This window comes from Blennius ocellaris (genome assembly GCF_963422515.1).
Source record: "Blennius ocellaris genome assembly, chromosome: 13".
Taxonomy (NCBI): domain Eukaryota; kingdom Metazoa; phylum Chordata; class Actinopteri; order Blenniiformes; family Blenniidae; genus Blennius; species Blennius ocellaris.
In genome coordinates this window covers 16,807,795-16,828,206 of record NC_137662.1, presented here as the reverse complement: position 1 = coordinate 16,828,206, position 20,412 = coordinate 16,807,795, and the positions used below count along the sequence as shown (strand labels likewise).

The 20,412-nt window shown below is 38.5% G+C and overlaps 1 protein-coding gene across 1 annotated transcript; it reads left to right on the top strand.

Annotated features, from left to right (window-relative positions):
- Positions 1-1,769: 1,769 nt before the first annotated feature.
- On the top strand, positions 1,770-16,180 carry cdhr1a (cadherin-related family member 1a; the record flags this gene model as incomplete). Its single annotated transcript, XM_080507437.1, has 17 exons — positions 1,770-1,848; positions 4,397-4,492; positions 5,004-5,149; positions 5,261-5,311; positions 5,407-5,496; positions 5,812-5,898; positions 6,464-6,580; positions 7,147-7,290; positions 7,949-8,027; positions 8,148-8,248; positions 8,390-8,593; positions 9,764-9,916; positions 10,155-10,319; positions 11,307-11,374; positions 13,892-14,120; positions 14,211-14,468; positions 15,611-16,180. The coding sequence occupies 17 exons, from the start codon at positions 1,770-1,772 to the stop codon at positions 16,178-16,180; spliced, it is 2,637 nt and encodes an 878-aa protein (XP_080363563.1).
- Between the last annotated feature and the right edge of the window lie 4,232 nt (positions 16,181-20,412).

Genomic DNA, 20,412 nt, shown 5'->3' with positions numbered 1-20,412 from the left:
CTAATTTTGCTTTACATTTATGTCTGATGGGAGTCTGTCACAACAGACGAGCTCTGTGCATTACAAGATGAGGGTAGATTAAAGCACAGTGGGTTAATCTTCAGGCCTGCCATCTGCCAGTACCACGAGAATTAAACCTGAAGGCACAGCCTTAACCTCCAACATACAGACGTAACTTGACAGGTGATCTTTTCCAGTCGTTATGCTGGAAGGGTCACTGTGTAAAAGACATGCATATTTCACTCCAGTAGGCAACACATTGATTTAGTGCTGAATACTGGCTACATATACTCAAAGGTTTCCCTGCACATGCAATAAATCTGACAGCAGTTCGAGGTCACTGATCTTTGATCGCGCACTGATTAATAGTCTGGTATTTCATTCAGCAGAGCCGTGCGGCTCTTTTTCTGAGTTAAAACTTTGCTTCAAACAGACTTTGAGAGCATGCTATCTACTGTACATTCAGCTCAGATTATGGGAAAGATTTAACATAAGCATGAGAATGGATGTTAAAAAGGTTTATTCATGTTGGTAAGCCCTCTTACATGCAAAGCATTTTAATGGTGCACAGGAACTATACAATCACATTATCTGCTATGTAGTGTTTCTTGGAAATGGAAAAAAATATAATATAATACCGTATAGTATTAAATATTGTTTAATTTTTTTTACAAATGTATTTTAAATGATTATATTAATGAATACCTATTAACCACATATATATATAAAAGCCTAAAATGCAGTATTAGCCACATTTTTATGTGTGAAAGCAAAGTGATGTATGGTGTCATTTCAGGCCTTTTGTTGTTTAATGTCATTGATTGATAATATGAGTAAAAACTAACAAGTTAATTTGAAGACATCAGTCTCGAGTATACTGTGTTTGTCCAATGGTCAGCATTATATAACATTTGTTTACAAAAGGTTACCTCTTGGTGGTAAATCAGATTATTGAACAAGAAGATTAGCCAGCTTCAGTGCCAAAAATACAATTCAAAACATCTCAGAAAGACATTAAGGTAATCAGTGGAGTTTAAATTCAATGATACTCAACACATCCACAAATGGACAAATGAACAATCCAATGAAAATTATACTTATATGTGAACCAAATCAATTTTTAAAGCTTTTTTTTTTTTAAATATCAGTAAATCTGAATAAATTATATCCATTTACGCCATTGTTCAAATTAATTTCAGCCACCATATGACTCTCTACCCTGTCTGAAGCTTCTATATTTATATATATCATTTAACTAATTGAGTGGGTTTTTTTTTCTTACTACACCCCCCCCCCCCCCCCCCCCCCTTTTTCCCCCCAATGCAACAGATGGTCTAAGATTACATAGCAGATGCTGGTGTATAAAATATGGCTGGACTACTGACCAGCATTACTGTATACATTTTGGTATCTGGCATGTTCACTAAATAAATAAGTAAATAAATAAATAAATAAATAAATAAATAAATAAATAAATAAATTAAAAAATACATATTTTGTATCATAAAAGCTTTTATATATACAGTATATAATATAATCTTTCAACTGATAATACATTAAATAAATATGACCACACATTCAAAAAGAAACCTTGTATGCCATTCCATGATTGGAGGTTGTTGGTGTGCAGGGGCCTTGCAGTAACACTTAAGATTCATTGGATTAGCATGTGAGCATCTGCCTTTAGCCTTTTCCAGTCACTCACACACCTTCAGGGCTGAATCTCATGTACAGGACTGTCACCGGAGCCGTCTTCATGGTGCGCTTCCATGACTTCATTCTTTAGGATGAAGAACATAAAGATACTATATTTGCCTCCGCTTTTTCTGTTTGTACGTGCCTGCTTTGGTAAGTGTCTGTTTATTTGTCTGCAGTTGAGTTATCTTGCTGTGATCAGATTGTGAGTACTGTGAAGCCCTATTTAGGATTCTCTTTGTTTGATAGTTGTTTTTTTGTTTTATCTTTCCAAGTTCATTTATTTGTATTTTCAGTTGGTTCACATTGTGCTTTACCTGCTTATAATTTATATTTATTGTTTTGCTCTTTTACTTGGACTTAAATGTAAATTTGTTTGGTACATACATTTTATATTAAACTTTATGTAAATCCTTGCATCACTCAAACTGTATTTAAATTGTGTGGTAGTACAAACCAATCAACAAAGATCTATGATCTATGTATGGAAAAGGTTTCATGGAAGGCTGATGTAACCTACTTGTAATCCCGGTCAAACTATTAGACAGAGGAGGAGGAGGAGGAGGAGGAGGAGGATGAAGAGCAGGAGGAGGATGAAGAGCAGGAGGAGGAGGAATAAGCACAGTTTACACAGCCTAATTTATACCATTATAAACACACATGAACAAAAAAGGGACATATTTGTTTACTCAATAATTTCTTAGTTGCAACAATTCTTCTAAACCATGTTTGAAGCTTATTTTCCTTTTAAATGGTGTCACTTTCGTCAGGGACATGCATCTGTGGGATAAGCAGCAGAGCTACGTATTTAGCATGCATATGTTAAAAACAAACAAAAAAACCACTAACTTCTCTGCCTAATCTAAACTGGCTATTGGCTCTTGTTTGGTATATAGAAAGATGATTGAAAAGAAAAAAAAACATATAGGTAATTTGCCAACAAATCATATGAGCAAACATTAGCCTCATTAGCATGTGGATGAATAGTACACAGTCACAAGAGCCCGGTACATCCTGCTACCCAGCAACTACTGATTCTCTTAAGTGAGCTAACAGGTTTGTGTGGGCTACCCTGGCAGCGACCGCTCACCCAAACTGATCCCACAACTGTTCAGTGGCGTTAAGGTCGGGACTGCTGGCAGGTCACAGGCACCAGAAGCTCAACCAGGAGTCGTAATCTGTTTGGCCTTGGTCGAGAATATTTGGCTTTTTTTTTTCTTTTTCATTAGTGTAACCCACACACACAGCTCTGTTGTTCATCTAACAAATGCATGTATTATTGGAAAACCATTTGAAGAAAAACCAACATGCTTTCAAGTTGAATAATGATTTCTTTTTTTCAAAGATATATTGTTACCAAAGCAAAAATGTATCTTTCAAACACTTTCTTAATTTTTCTGCTATGATCTGGTGTATGCAACTTTAATGGCAGACAACCACGATGGTCACTGATGAAAAACCTTGAATATTCATAATAAGTAATAAAACAGTGATACAGGTACAGAGCAAATAAAATTAGACATACAATTTACAACAAGTTAAACTTTTTATGTGACTGTTTCTGAGACAGTTGCAATGTCATGCTTCTTTTTTAAAAATTTTAAATATTTAAACACATCATGATCGATTTATTTATTTGTTTATTTTCTATAGAACAAGAACATTTACTAACTCTAGTGGTGGCTAAGCATGCAATCATCAATGAGAACAGAAAGAGAACATAGAACAAACAAACAAACAAAACAGAAATACAAGTGGCGAAGCAGTCAAATGTGCATAAACAAACTAATACAGGTTTACAATCACAAACATCTTAATGTGGGCTTTTACACTGAAATTAAATCAAAAGAGAAAGAGACATATCTTTGTATAATTTTTGGGAAACAGCACTTGACATTTTCTTAAGAGACAGAAAATAGAGAATGAACTCATTTTTACAACAGTTGAAGGAGGGCTTCTTATTCCTCCATTTATTACAGTGTAAATTATATTTTCCCAACAACAGAAGTATATTAATGACATTACATAATGCAGGGTCCAGGTGACTCAATGTATAAAGCTTTGATGCCACCATTTTTAAAGTCTTTAACCAGTTCAGATCTTTTAATATAGTGTGTCTTATTCCTCCAGATGAAATAAAAAATAATGGAGTTTGCTTTTTTAATAATATTGTTTGAAACATAAAGTGAATGACATGGATAAATGAGTTTAGAAACACCATCTGCTTTTGATAAAAAGTACTCTTCCAAGAATTGACCCAAGAACACAGCCAGCGACCCCGTGATTGTATTATAATATTATTATCTTCTCATCTTAACACATTTTTTTGACATCACAATCCCCAAATATTTAACTTCTGTTTTAACTTTAATTGAAGGGATTTCTTGAACCGCGCAGGACTGAATGGGAAGTAATTTGCATTTCTTAATAAGGGAAAGCCCATATACCTTTGAAAAAATACTAATATCATCAAGAGCTATACTGACCATGGACTTCCCGTTCAAAAAAATGACCGTATCATCAGCAAATAATGTAATTCTTTTTAACAACACATTACTTTTGATAACCAATGTAAGTTGTTTAAATGATATTATCAGTTTAGTAGATATGGGACAATCTTGATGGATACATATACCAAGAAATTTTGAAGCGAGATATCATTCCAGGGTTGAGCCTGATCGATTTATGTCTCTCTCCTCAGCACAAGCAGACTTTGCCCCCTTTTTCTATGACAATGGACCGTACAGCCACAATGGGAACATGGCGCTCTTCAGCCTGTCGGAGGACACAGCTGTCGGTGAGTTTGACTTCTCACATTCAAGTTCGGTATTAAAAGCATCTAAACAGGGTGATGGAGCTCCAGTTTTCGGAGAGCCCCGGGACAGTAAATAGTCTTGGATTGATGAACAGATGTTGTCCACACTCACACCGACATGCTCGTCTGCTGCTGCCACCTGTTGAAGTGAGGAACAGTTTGCTGGCTGTGAGCGCGCGGCAGCTGTCCCGCCACACCTTGCATCAATCTGGAGGTCCATTAAACTTGTGCTCACTGTGTCTGGGCCTCTTCCACAGCTTCCATTACCACAAGTGGCTTTGTGTTGGATGGTTATGAGCAAATTAATACAGTTTATATTTCTTATAAAAATGTTTCCAATCAACAACGAGGCATTTTGTGTTTTCCTTCTGAAAACATGCAATAAAGACAAACTTATAACTAAATGTTAGAGAACATAAAATGTATATATTTTTGTTGTTGTTGAAAGGTTGTGTATGGAATGAATTCCTGATGTATTTCTGTTTTTCTCCAGGTACTCAGATCTATTGCCTCAATGGCACAGACCCTGAAGGTCAGGAGGTGAGGTACGGTCTTTACTTCGATCCAGGGTCCAGAGAGTACTTCAGGGTTGACCCCAAATCTGGAAACATCACATTAGTAGAAAAGCTGGACAGAGAGGTAAAGTATGCATTACTTTATTGTTACTTCACCTGTTCATCAGTTCAAAACTGCAATGTCATCACAAATGTAAATGCCATCATAGGAACTTATTTTTTAATTTTTGTTCAGAAACAAGATTCAATCGACGTTCGAGTCAGCATCACAGATGGTCAAAGCGAGGTACCTGCTTATTATTCAATGATTCATTTGTACCCTATTACAGCTAATCTGTGACATGTTTTTTGTTGATGTATCCTCCACTCTTCTTTTTTCAGGTTGTTGAAAGAGTCACCATATTTGTAATGGATGCAAATGATGAAAAGCCTGAATTCAGAAACTTGCCTGCATTCATTGATGTAGTTGAAGTAAGTTGAGACAAAATGCAAGAAACTTTTATGACCCCTGTTGTTAAAAGTCCTTGGGAGAATGTGTAAAATGTCAATGAAAACAAGAAATTATCATTTCTGATTTACAATCACATGTTTCATAGCTAATAGAGCATAGACAACAAGCTATATTTTCTATACATACATAAGTTGTTCCTTGTTTAGAAGGATTTCTCCAGATTCTCTGAATTGTTTGATGGTACCATATATTCCTGCTGAGATAGTGAATGTTTGTACATGCAAGTTTTCTGTTGATTCCCACCTGATTGACCTTGATTGTGCTGCATATTTCAGACAACCGACTCTGGAAGCAGCATTTACAAAATGGAGGCCGTGGACAAAGATACAGGCTCTGGTGGCTCAGTCACTTATTACCTCCAGGTACTGCTTAGCTGTCAGAAAAACTTCACATTTTCATCTGACAGAAATATTATAAAATATTCACATGCAATGCCGTTAACGTTCACATTATTTTGGTTCTGTCGTGTGTATTTGTGCAGCTGGTGTAGTTACGAGGACGAGGGATTAAATCACAATTACATTTATGTCAGGTATTGGTGGCTTTGACGGCTGCTTTGGCAGAGAGTGGCTGGGAACATTGGTTTGCACTTTGGGCTATTAGGACTAAAGAACAGCTGGCCTGCAGTGACAGTGATGAGTGAGACAGCTCACATCTGGACACAACAGTTTCCACCTGCCCGCTCTGCCTGTCTGCATATGGGTTCTTTAACTCCAGATGGGCAAATAGACGAGCTATATACATAATGTGTCCTAGTTCATGTGCCTACTGAGTATTTATACACAACCATTTAACCACGTTTCATGAAATCACATGCAAGCGCTTGAGTCGGGATGTATGGGTTTCAGCAACAAGCTTTTACTTGGGTAACGTTGCATTTGTCTCTGTGTGCCCATATGTAATCATGATTTTGTTCCTCTGTTGCAGAATCCACAGTTCAGTTTGTTCACGGTTGACAGGCAAAGCGGTGTCGTACGTATTAAATCAGGAGAGATGCTGGATTATGAAAAAACAAAGACACACTTTGTCACTGTCATCGCAAAGGTATTTAAACTCATGAAATATTCATTTCATGCTGGGGTGTGTAATAATTATCAATAATATTTGATTATAGCAGTTTTTGTAAATATTTTCACAGCTAAGAGAGCCCTGTGGCAAAGTAATATATTGTTTTGTGTCCTCAAACATGTATTTACTGCAAGAGAGAGTTTGTGGATGTCCTCATTGGTAATCTTTAAAAAAAAAAAATATATATATATATATATATATATATATAAATTCAATCAACTGCTAACAAAGAAAAAATATTTGTTTTAATTAATTAAGGTTGTATTGATAGGTGCAACATAACATATTCTTAAACTGAAATGTCTTGTCATTTGTTACTAAAATGATTGTTTCACCGAGGTCAGCTTTTGATGATACCGCCCACTGTTGGTGAGACTTAAGAGAGTGAGACTTAATGTGGTGTAACTTTATATCGCCTAAATATAAAGACTATCAAATATTTCACGTTTGGTTTAAGTTTTTGAAAAGCCTGACACATTTACAATGCAATTAATCATTTAGTTCCAGGATTCAGTCTTTCAAAGTGAACTTGTCTGTTTCAGGATGGTGGCGGTAACTTCAATGGCAAGGAGCAGTTTCTGTCCTCCTCAGCTACTCTGACTGTCAATGTGATCGACGCACAAGACACTCCGCCATCTTTCATCGGGATGCCCTACTTCGGTTATGTTTATGAAATATCTGTTCCAGTAAGTGCGAAAACACCAAGTCGATCAAACATATTACTCCTGACTATTGTGCTCCAGGTATTCTTAGATTAAATATGTGTCCAAATCGTTATTTTCAAAGAGCTCTGCCTTATTAGAAAAATATATATCTGCACTGTTAATGATACCAAAATACCTCTAAACCAAATAAACAGTTAATTCACACCACAAAGCTTTAATTGCTGACATTTCACAGTCAGGCGCAGCATGTCTGCTTCAGCTTTATCATTATCGCCAAATGTCACCACAGTAGCTCATCACAGGGAGATTACACACCCTGACTTTCATCCAAGTGGGATTGATTAAAAACATGACATTTTGATGGAGCTTTGAAGACGTGGTGCAGGATAGACGTTGGTGGTTTGTTGTGAATACCTGTACACCAATAGGTCACATCAATTGTCATCAGTCGCTACTTTTATTTCAAGGTGTTTTTGAAATGTTGAAGCATTTGAAAGTAATTTTGTTCGGCTGAATATTAAAAACGTATATGAAATGAATGTTTTTGGATTGAAAATACATAAAAATAATGAATGCTATCCAACACATCCTCAATTTTAAAGTGCAATTTTCAGGATATCTCATGTGTTTTCACTCCTTTGTTCGAAAATACAAATAATGTTTTATTCTTTCACTTTAGGGATCCCAAATAATCACTGTCAATGCGAAAGATGGCGACGTGGGGAACCCGAATCCAATCCGATACTCATTTGATGATGGTGAGTTGTTCATTCACAGTTTAGTTGTTTTGATCTAAAAAAAAAAAAAGGAAACTTTGTAGATTTAGTTTAATAATGTAATAATGTTCTCGTTTGTGTCCCTGTTATTTGTTTCCCCAGGTGATGATGGTGTGTTTGGCATTAATAAAACAAGTGGTTGCATCTCTCTGCTGACTCAACCCATTTATCTGAAGAGGGAAGTATTCAACATTAAAGTCAGGGTAAGTTTATGCTCATTCATTCATTTAATCATTCTGTCCAATAGTACATTAAGGACAGACATAGTGACCATATACGTGACGGTGATATTTTGATTGTAAAAATAAATAGTAAATGTTGTAACTTTTGCGCTCTGTTTGCAGGCCTCAGAGGTCAGTCCTACAGGCCGCCTCCTGGACTATGGCGTGACCACGGTGGTGATTCGTGTGGTTGATCTGAATAATAATCCACCAACTTTCTATGGAGTGAATGGCCCTCAAAATATGTTTGAGCTGACCATGTATGAGCATCCGCCAGAGGGAGAAATACTGCGGGGTCTGCAAATAACAGTCAATGACTCTGATCAAGTGAGTGCCAACAAGGTTTCCACATTTAATCTACAGGGCCTGTGATTGGCTTGAAACGGACTCAAATCGATTTTAGGAAATGGAAAATTACTATTTGTAAATCCTTATCTCTAAAGTATGGCTGTCCTTTAAAGCTGACTTTGTTCAGTAGGAGTAACAATGAATCCATCCATCTTTTTGACCGCTTCGTCCGCATGGTGTCACTGTAACAGTATAGACAGTAAAGAAGCCTTGTTCCCTGCAACTTCCGGCAAAACTCATTACGGCTGCTTGTGCCTGGAATTTCATTCTTTCGGTCATGACCCAAAGTCCATGACCATGGGTGAGGGTGGGGATGTAGACCGACTGATAAACAGAGTGACTGACTAACTCCCATGCCCCCTCGATAATCTATGAGGGGGTGAGGAATGGGCCACGACTTTCACAGGGAGGTTGAGAAGTGTGAAATCCCAATAACTGACACATTCTCTGGTCCCCTTTTTTGAAAATGGGGACCACTACCCCTTGTTCCTGCTGTGCCTCACCAGGACATGTGGACTTACCCAGTCCCCAAGCCCTCCTCCTCGTCTGGGCAGTAACAACGAATGTTATTATGTAATAGGACTAATTTTCTGAATTACATTGTTATTTAATAACTGACTTAGTCAACATTCATTGTGCCATGGCATTGTTTTTGAGATGGAATCGGCTTCCCTGTCTGTGAATGAACTATAAGCTTTTCATTATCACAACCAATCCCTATAAAATTGCATGAATTTGAAAGTAAGCCAGCACGAATTACACGACACTCCCTAACGATGCCATTTGTCAGATTATGCAAGTGTCTTTGTGTTTCTACCTTCTTGTGCTATGTGAATCACTTCCAAATGGCTGATTTCCACCAAATGTATTTCCTGATAATACGGTTACAACATCAGGCAGACTATTTCTGTCCATTCATATTATGTTTCAGGGAGAACATTAGTGCAGCTACTGATATGTCCCATTGATTTCCCCTTATCTTACTATAAAAGGACACAAAGCTTTTATGTTGATTGAACAGACCACATATAGCATAGATTATAGGATGTATTTTAAAGGCAGCTTAGTTTCAGATTACTGCAAGTGGGTTTGAGAAAATGAAGCAAAACTCTTTCAAATGTTTATTAACGTGTATGTGTACATTTTCAGGGTGCGAATGCCAAGTTTAACCTGAGATTGATTGGGCCAGGTCGAATGCTGCGGGTCGTCCCCCAGACTGTCCTCAATGAGGCCCAAGTCACAATCTTGGTTGAGGACTCTGCTTCCATGGACTATGAGAAACATCACTTCCTGACATACAAGGTTAAATGTCACATAAATATAAATGCTGAAAGCCTAGTGATGGACAGAGAGTGGGGATGTGAGGGGTCTGGACAGGAAGACAAGTATTGCTCTTCATTTTTCTGTTTACTGTTCTCCTGCCAATGTTAACAAAGATTAGATGAAAGATAACATGAAAACTCAAATCTGTGTACTATTTAAACAGTAGCAACATTTTATTGCCATTATTTTTTTATGTTTTGTTTTTTTTGACCTGCAGCTGCTCGCGGTCGAAATTGATACTCCAGAGAGATTCAGCGCAACTGCAGACATTGTAATTCATCTCTTGGACACTAATGACAACGCTCCCAAATTCTCCTCCGACTACTACATTGCCAGAATTCCAGAAAACTCCCCCGGTGGCTCCAACGTAGTGTCAGTCACGGTGAGCCAGCTTTCATCCTGTCTAAAAATACATGCCATCTCTCATGTACGTCATGCAGGACTAAAGAGGAATGCTGATCTTAACAAAATGCTCTGGAGGGCCATTAATTCCCTAAATGTGGACTTTTTGGACAGTGGGGGTTGGGATAATATGTGAAAACATGTAGATAAAAGCTAGAGGAGGTAAGCTGCCAGATGGCTATCACTTTCATTTTGTTGTGTAACAGCAAATTCACAGAAATCCCCCCCCTCCAGCTCCACCAGTGGTCAGCTACACATGCATTTGCAGCACACAAATATGCGGTGAAGTAAAATGAATGCTTTGAAAGGCATGAAAAAAATGATTGATTTTCAGACTCTGTCATCTTTTGCCCTTGTCAGCTCGTATCAGCCCGGCGGAGGCTCAAAGCAACGGGGAGCCTCACTAATAAATCTCACCCTTGCGTGAACATCACACAGGCTTGTTGCTTTGATCCAAGGCAATTTCAATCAGATAAAAAAAAAAAAAAAAAGAGTCAACAAGTGACCTTGGACACACAGAGACAGTGAACAGGCATCCCAGCAGCACCAGACAGAAAGATTAGCCGATGTCCATGACGATGTTCCTGTGACATCAAAAATCGGTCTTTTTATAGCTGACCCCTGTAACATCCTGTTCCCGTCCAGCATGGATTCATTCAGTTTACTGAACCCACTGGCAGACCGTCCATGTCTGTGCCCTTTCATTTTAGAGAAGGATACAGGCAAATTCAGTCAATATGTTGCGGTTTGGAAAGGAAACAAAACAAAATAACAGAAAACTGGCAGCTCGCCTGACTTGAACCCAAAGTAATGGCACTACATTGCTGGATTTGTACAACATTTCAAAGTAGTAACTTGCATAATAATCTGGGGAAATTGTGTTGAGTTTATCTGTCTTATACAAGAGCCACAAACCAAACACAACATTTTATTTTCTCTCTAATCTGCTGTTTCGGTGTGTCTGCAGGCAACTGACCCCGACTCGGGACCCTGGGGTGAAGTCAAATACTCTATATATGGATCAGGGGCTGACCTGTGAGTATAAAACAGTAATTGCAATAGCAACTCTAAGAAACATTTATTTTTAATGTGGTTATCTTGTGCAAATAATGGATAAAAATATGGTAAAGGTTTTATCAACACCCAAACACAAAGACTTTCATACACACTGAGATTAACAAATGCCTGCTCAAACAAAATTTAAATATGATAACATCTTTGCTTTGCACGTCAAATTAAATTCTTGTAATGATTTATTTACATTGTTGGATATTCCATCAGACCAAAAAAAAATACTTGCATGGCCTCTGTTTGACCTGAACTGTGTGTATTCAATATTTGTATAAAATTCTCTTTTTATGAAGAAAAACAGCCCAAGGCTCTCGTGTGAAGGTGCATCCAAACCTCAAATATAAAGAAAATGTAAATTATTAAGTAAGTAAATTAAATCAACAGGCCAGAGCTGGATTAGATTTAACAGCAGAAAGAGACAAGCCACACCCTTCATGAGATATACTGTATATGAGAAAGAAAAAGCCTAAAAAAAAATAGATATATATATATTGCCTCCAAGCAAATACCAAATTCCAGAGGATTTGCAGTTGTTTTTTCTACAACTCTATTTTTTATTAGTTTTCCTTCTAGAAATCCAAGCTCAGGGGCCACTGTTCTCACTTATTGAGTGCGCACACTGAATCCACAGCGCGCACCACCACACTCCGCCCTGAAAATCCGATCCTGACACTGCAGTACTGACTGGAAAATGTTCCTTTGTCTGGAAGCTTGCTTTTTCTCTTAAGGACTTGTTGTGTAGCGCAGACAGTCAAAAGCACAGGTGTATGTCAGTAGGGATGTGTTTAATCCCTCTGGACTTCCAGTAACCCCTTGCTTCATCTGATCAAATGTGGGGGGAAAGTATTTTTGGCTCTCTCGGTACAGATTTGGTGTTCAGTTGCAATGAATTAGAGGATATATGGGACGTCGCATGGCATCGAGGAGAAGGATTTCCAAAATAAGCAGAGGAGAGAGATTTAGAGCATTTTAGCTTAGTGCATGTTTTTTATTTGAAACCATTTTGAAACTGTGTCACCTCAGATTATTTCCCCAAATTTGCATGCTAGCGTGAAGCCGATCTGATGTCTTCATGACTAAATTTTTTTAGTTCCGACTAGTTCACGAGGCGTCGTTGAACACTTGAAGGCAGCCGACACAGGACCAGAAAGTCATGATCTCTGCCTGCCCGTCCTCAGTCTGCATTAAGCCTCTAATAGGATTGGGAGAGAAAATAGACTGCTATTTGTCTCTGACAGTCTTACACCAAAACAAAGTCACTGTAAGAAAACTGGACAAGTCAGTGAGTAAGACAGTCATACTTCATGGTGGTTCGCTATGCTCACTAATTTGTTTTTAGGAAAGAAACCTATGTTACAATTACATTGTATCTGAAAGAACCAGTTAAAACTACATTTATCCTGCAAAGTTCAGCGTTGATGTTAAAGGTGCATTAGCAGACATGACCAATGCATAAGCATGCTTCAGGAAATATGACTTCTTGATGAGGAGAAGTGAATTGAACCCTTGTCGAGATTTCAAAACCACAGGACTTAATTTTCTGATTGATTTCTTACAAGATACGCATCTCCCCCAAGAAAACACATGTTTTCTTCAAAATTGGTATTAGCAAAAATAAGCTCACAACACATACACAAACCCTGAAATGCAGAAACCATAAAATTATTCAAAGTTGTTAATATTGGCAGTTTTACACATAATCACAGACCAAGTGTTAACGTGTGAAATCGGCCTTTTCGTGCTTTTTTGTGTGTGTGCAGAAAAAAACCCTGTCAAGTCACTGTGATACCTGTGGTTTGTGAGATCGTAACTACCATTGCAAAAGCACTTTCCTTTTTACATTTGTGTTTCTGTGCAGGTTTTTGCAACCAGCAAGCCTGCAAATTCCAGGACTCATGGTTGATTGAATTTTGAACTTTAAAAAATGCCATTCCAGTTTATTTTTCGCCTTTATGCTGCACTGAGCTCCCTGGCTTCTGGTTTTGGCTTCATGCTTCTTTGAGCACACACACACACACCCACACAAAAAAACAACTATTTCATACAATTAGGACTCAGTCAGGAATTTGAAGGATAACAAAATAATGAGCCACAAGCAAGGCTTGTTGATTTTGCAGACAAAAGCTTTCTTTATATATCCTAAGTAATCATCTCTCTATAGGTTTGCTACGACTACCACCACCTCGGCTACCACTACTACTGCTACTACTCCTACAACTTTTTTCTCATAAATAAGAAATCTCAGCAGTGAGTTAAAAAAAAAAAAAAACACCTTAGATTGCAAAAATATCCATCACACGATCAAGCAAAATGCTCATTTCAGATCATCAGCGATTATGAACTTTCAACTACCAACTTCCTGAGATCCCGTAGCGGATTGTGATCAGTGCAGGTTATATTTGCAACAAGTCTTTTAGCTTTCAAAAGTTCAAAGGAGCGATTTCACGAGTCGGTTTCAAGTTCCAACCTCATGGTTTGCAGGTTTCTGATCCAGCCTGAAACAGGGATCATCTACACTCAGCCGTGGGCAAGCCTGGATGCAGAAGTGCGATCCAAGTACAACTTCTACGTCAAGGCGGAGGACGCAGAGGGCAAGTACAGTCTTGCTGAAGTCTTTGTGACTGTGCTGGACCTGAATGATCATCCACCTTCTTTCAACGATAACTTCCTTGAGACCACCATGGTGATCGGTGCGCCAGTGAAAATAGAGGTATTCAGTCTCTTGTGATCGACCTACAGATCAAATGTTACCGGACATTGTTGACCACGTAATCTTTTCACCCAAACGCCTCCCCCGCAGGCTGTAGACGATGATGCCGAAGTACCCAACAATGTCATCCAGTATGCCATCATGAAAGCGGAGCCCGATAACAACATCTTTGACATCGACGCCGACACCGGGGAAATTGTGCTCAAGTCCTACATCAAGTCCATGGCCATTATTCAGAACATCACCAAGCACAGAGACTGCACCTGGTCCTTGGTGGTCCAGGCCCGGGACCGAGGCCAGCCGTCCTTCAGCACCACTGCCGTCATCAAGATCGACATCACTGAAGCTGTAAGTTGCAAACACATTAGATGAGTAGCAGCAGTTGACTTTTGGGGATAGTGACTCATGGAATGTTGATCACACTCAGTAAGGCGACATTATATAATTTTATTCTATTCTGTCCTGGCTTTGTCTTCTGTGTAGCTTTTACAAATGAGAAAGATGCCTTATCTAAAAAAAACAACAACAAAAAAACATGTTTTATTCTTGTAGACGTTTTGCACATTGTTTTCATGTAGTCATATTCAGGGATTAGCAAATGTTTTGTTGCTTTTGTCCAAAATAAGAAAAGGAAATAGATTGGGAAATAATTAAACAAACACAGAGACAAGCATGTTTTCGCAGCACTGATAAATAACACAGACTAATTGAATGTGATGATGTGTTCAAGAATCTCACACAGATGCAATTGTCATGTTTTCAGATCAAATCCAGATTTTTCTCATACTTCATGGGCCTAAGGAAGCGTCCGGGGGCCGTGTTTGGGATTTGTTTGACCATTGTCGCCTTCGCCATTTCACTGACTATCTTCATTTCAACTCTTATTTACTGGAGCTCTGTGAAAAAAACCCGTGTACAACCTCAGGGCAAGATCAGAAAGATTATAAGGAGGCCTGTGCCATGAACAAAGCTTGCCTTGAGATCATCAGCACAGCAGTACATTTGTTTTCATTCTGCGAATTTGAAGCTATTTTCAAAGGACTTTATTTGTAGCACTAAACTGTGTCTGTAAAAGAGTACGGAGCACTATATCACAAAAAAAAAAAAAAACAACCATAAAAACCTTTCTCATGTTTTGAGTCCACATTCTGATCACATTGTAACCACACATTTATTGAGATTTTATTTTGATTCATTTGGATGAAAACTAATATTTCTCTCTCACATGCTGCATGGTCTCAGCTGCGGGTTTCCCAGTCAACCTCTCTGATCTTGTCTTGACAAAATCTAAAAAGAATCACTCAATAAAAGTAAAATATTAAAATTTTGTTAATAATTATTTCGATTTTTATGGTCTATAGTTTAATAACAGCAGAGTTTAATCTAAAATAAATTTCACATTATATTTTCAACATGCACGGGACCACTAATTTCTCTGTGACAGAGTGTGATTTTAGTTGGATGTGAATTCTCCTTGTGCTCTTTTACAGACCCAACTCAAGGGGGGGCCTTTGGGATCATTTTTACTGCAGGGTAGAAACAAGACTATGCAAATCCTAGGCATGCTTGGTGGTATCATTGTTCTCATGGTCATAGTCACAGTCGTCATCTCCACCGCGACTTTCTTGCGCAACAAAAAGTCCAATCGGATCTTACCGAACCGCCGTGTCCGGAGGAGGCCGCGGAGGCAGAACATCTGGACTCTTAAGAATCCGTTCAAGAAGCCAGAAACTTCTGGAGAGAAATTCAGAGTAGAGGAAGAAGAGGAGCAGGAGCAGGAGCCAGAGATAGTTGTGGAGAATGTCAACTATAATAACAATGTCAGTAACATTAAGAGACACTGGCCCCCACCTCCGCCACCATGCGCACCTTTTCTGCCGCCGCCTCCACCGCCTCTGTACGCCCCAGGGGAGCGGCAGTGGGCTGTACCTACAGTCTCTGCAACAGTGGCCCCCAAACCAAAGAAGAAGCCTGTGATAACAAGACAGGACACAGTGAATAAAGCTCTGGTTTCAGAGCTCAAGTTGAGACTAGAGCAGAAGAGGATGGAGAACAACTGATGTTGCTTGATGACTGGCGAGAGAAAAATCTCCCCACAAACACCATTTGGTGGCTTTTTTCATGATTTTCTTTTCTTCTTTTATCCGTTTTCTCACACAACTCATCTTCTCATGCACTTAGAAAAGTGCGCCATTGGGAAATAGGATTTATTTGATCCTGTGAGGTGATAAGAGCTCCAGAGCAGCGATGAATGGACCTTGAGATGGGATTGTGGTGTTTACAGATGTTTCCAAGGTCAAAAATAAACACAGTCGCATTTTGTGTTTATGCGTGTGCTTGTGCTTGTGCAAACTGAAACACCAGCTAATGATGACTTGATATTGTTTGTGCGTGTACACATATTCTCTCATTTGTTTGCTTCCTCAGGATTTCAGTTCACAACCTAAGTATCTGTTTTATGTTCAGCCTTCAGTGTCATGTTGTCAGCAAATTCCACTCTTTGCCTGATATGTTGACACACTTAAACTCTGATCTGAGGACTGTTTATTTGGGATTTCACCAAGCTCCTTACAAGAGATTTCATGACACTTGAACTGACTAAAGAGATCAGCCGGAGAGAAACGAGCCGAAGTGATCATGGTCAGAAGACCTTTAATCCTACTGGGCAGGTGTAAAACACTGTCTGGGACCCTGTTTTGCAGCAATCACACAGTTAAAAAAAAAAATCAATAGGACACCTTTGAGTGTCCCTTCTGTTGCAGTACATCTATTTCAGCAAAAGTGTTCTTTTTGTTACAAACCAGATGCTGCCAGAACACCTGTATTCATTTTGCTACAAATAAACGCTTGACATGTGTACTTTTAAGTGTTGGTTTTATGGAATTAAACATGAAAAACAAAAAAGAAATAAACAAAATACCATACTATAAAAGAAGGTTTTCAGGGTCAATGATGGAGTTATATTTCCTGCTAGAATAATTTGCAATATCTGGTAACATTTAGCCATTTTGAATGTGAGACTTGTGGTTTTGCACACCCCCTCTCCTACAACCCCACTGAAGTGCTTCAAAGCAAATTCTTCCCACAACTATTGCAACTACTTAAAGTGGATAAAGTAAAACATGTAATTGCGGCTCTGGTTTGATTACACTGCTTTTATGACATCCAAAGGATTTTTCTTCAGGCTGCAGGTGGAGTAATGTCACATATACTGTTGCTTCCATCTGTTGTCCCTTTAAATACTTCTTAACAGGCCTGCAAATACACTCTACTGCCCCTTCCTGGAGATGGAGAAGAAGCTGCTTGGAGCAGAGGTTCAGGTGAAATTCAATGACAAAGTCCAACTTTGCAGGTGGTTATTGGTAATAGTGATGTAGAGCTTAATATTAGGGTTAAATGATGTGGCAGGCCTTACTCAACAATGTTGCATATGTTGTTTTAGGTAAAACCAGATGCTGAGCAACTATATAGTATATGATCCTGATAGAAGCCCCTTTGCTCTCCTCGACTCTAAATGTCAGCAACACTAATTATTAAGTTACACTAAATCACCCACTGGGTATTTGTGGAGACCTGGGCCAAACATGCACACTATTTTAAAGTTACATAAAACACGAAATTTGCAGATTACCATCTGTAATCCAAAGGTCCAACTTGTTCATCTTTGCACAATATTGCATCGTTGGCTGAAAACCAAAAGTCCATCTGTCCTGATTTAGCTTGGACTGACAAGATGTGTGTGTGACTTTCTGCAGGATGATTTGGTACATTTCACATGTGTGATGATGTACATCAGATAAAAAAAAACCCATCACATTCACGTCTACTTTGCTCATCATTTACATTCATACTCAAAGATTCTTGAGGAAGAAAGCCCCAAACTGTCTTTTATTTCCAACATTGGCTTTTAATGCTTCGAAGTGGAATGAGGGAATATGAGGAGGAGCCCAAATGATCATGCATCATGACATGTACAGGCAGCTGGGATTACTGAGCTGTTTGACAAAGGATTACAGAGTTTACAGCTGCAAAGAGCAGAGATGCTTTGGAATGAAAGAAAGCATGCAAGGTTGCAAAATCACAGTAGATGTTTAAATCAATAAAAAGGTCATTAACAGGTTTGCCTGCTTCTCTTCAAACATCAGCACTCCCTGTCGCTGCAACTATCGGTGCAGTAGCATCTCTAACAAAAATAAAATGTGCTCTGTGCTGCAGCAGCGGAATCTGTTTAAAGAGCTCACATTGTCTTGTGACATACAGTGGATAAGGATTACAACAAAAGGCGACATCAATCCCCCTCTTCTGCAAATCATAGAAACACATCTGAACCAGCAAGAAACAGATGTATCTGTGCTCCAGAAAAAAAAGAAAAACGAGGGCTGCCAATCTCAGCCATCCATTTAAAACCCTCGTCTCCAGTGAATGCAAGCAGGCCCCAGCAGAGATGGACAGATCTCTCTGCGTCACAGGAGACAGCACATGGAGATGAAGGTTGGGGGGGGTTGTGATGTGATCATGAAGTGATGGCAGGAGGGGTTAATTCAGTGTTTGGGTATTATGTCAAGTGAACAATGCCATTGGCCAAGGCATATCCGATGTGCCATCTGTGTGGGATGGTCAGTGCGGATCATGTGTGACGCGGGCTGTCTGTTGGGATCGCAGAAGTGGTCGAGAACTGTGATGTGGATGTACAGTGATACACTGAGGATTAGATATTCATCAACAAACATGTACAATTTATAGAACTTTCTACAATCACGTCAGTGGTGCAAAGTGTGTGTCGATAATTGGAATTCAGTCCTTTACCAATGTATAGGAAAGAAAATATTTACAATCCTCAGTCCCTTCGAGATTCTGTTCAAGTTGTGCAGTTCAATCTTGGGGCAATCAAACAGACACAGGGACATTTTCATGAACCTTTTTTTACTTTTAAATCAGTTTGAGTCTGCACTTTAATCCAAAGACTTTATTCTGTGTAGGTTAAAAAAAAAAAAAAAATCTTTTATATGCCGTTTCAAAACAGTTTTTAATAACCTTGATGATACCGTCTCCATTCTGCACAATGGTGTTGTGGTTGGCCCTCTTACCTCACTGCGAGGAAGTCCCTGATTGGTTCTACTCTATACGGGCTTTGCCTGTATAGAGTTTGCATGCTTTACTCCAGATTCCTCCCACAGTCCAGAAATATGAATCCATACATGTCAATGTGTGTCTTGACTCAGCTCCATCCCCTCTGACCGCAAAGTTGAATACAGGAGGCTGGATGAATCAGTAAATACAGTCTCTAGTACAAATACAAAATTCCTTCAGCTCAGACTGAAAAGCTTCAGATAAACTTTGGTGCACATTCCTCTGAATAACTGTTTTGTGTCCTATCATTCTGCGGTCGAAAGGAATTTGAGTATAACAAACAAAACCTATTCCACTTTTCACAAGTACCTGTAAGAATAGGATCCCAAAATCTTTCTTTATTCTACTGTCAGAAATGTATAAATCAATATTTAAAAAGAAAATCACACTCAAAAATCACACCATTTAATCAATAAATCTCTTTTATTCAAGCATTTTAAGCATGTGTTACTTTTTTCCACTTATTTGGTATGATCTCATGCATAGCAATGCATAGAAATCTTAAGATAATTTGAGATAAGGTAAGATGTTAATATTCTCACATGGGGAAGGATTTTCTTGCTCCAAAACAGCATCTGTTTAAAAACGTGTCAGCCTATCTGATAATGTTAAAGTGATGAGCATAAGTGAAAAACCGAAGTGTTTATAAATAAATACAACATTTTTATGACTGCCACTTATTGTATCTCAAGGCATATAATTCTACTACTGAAACACCAAAATGAATATATACAAATAAGTACTGATCAGAAGGTCATTTGAGTTTTCTTCCATTGAAATCAGTGACAAAGGCTTCATTCAGAGTAGCAAATGAATAATAAGAGACATTTATCCATTTCATTGTGAGAATAAATGTCACACATGGGACTAACTTCAGCACACAGATTTATCTAAACTTGCGCAAATCCTTGTTTTACATCCTGGACAATATGGCCATCATTCACATCTTTGCAACAACCTCCCCGGCCTAGAACAGAGGAAGAGATAGGGTTAAAATGCAAGGCAGATAATATTATAATTCCTCTGAATATCTTGTATAGGTATGTAAAAGTCAAAAAAGAGGCCTATTTTTCTAATCGTCAAATGTACTTGATGCAGAGAGATGTAACTCTATAACAAGTAGAGTGTCATGTATTCTCTTTGAGAGTTCACACAGAATGAT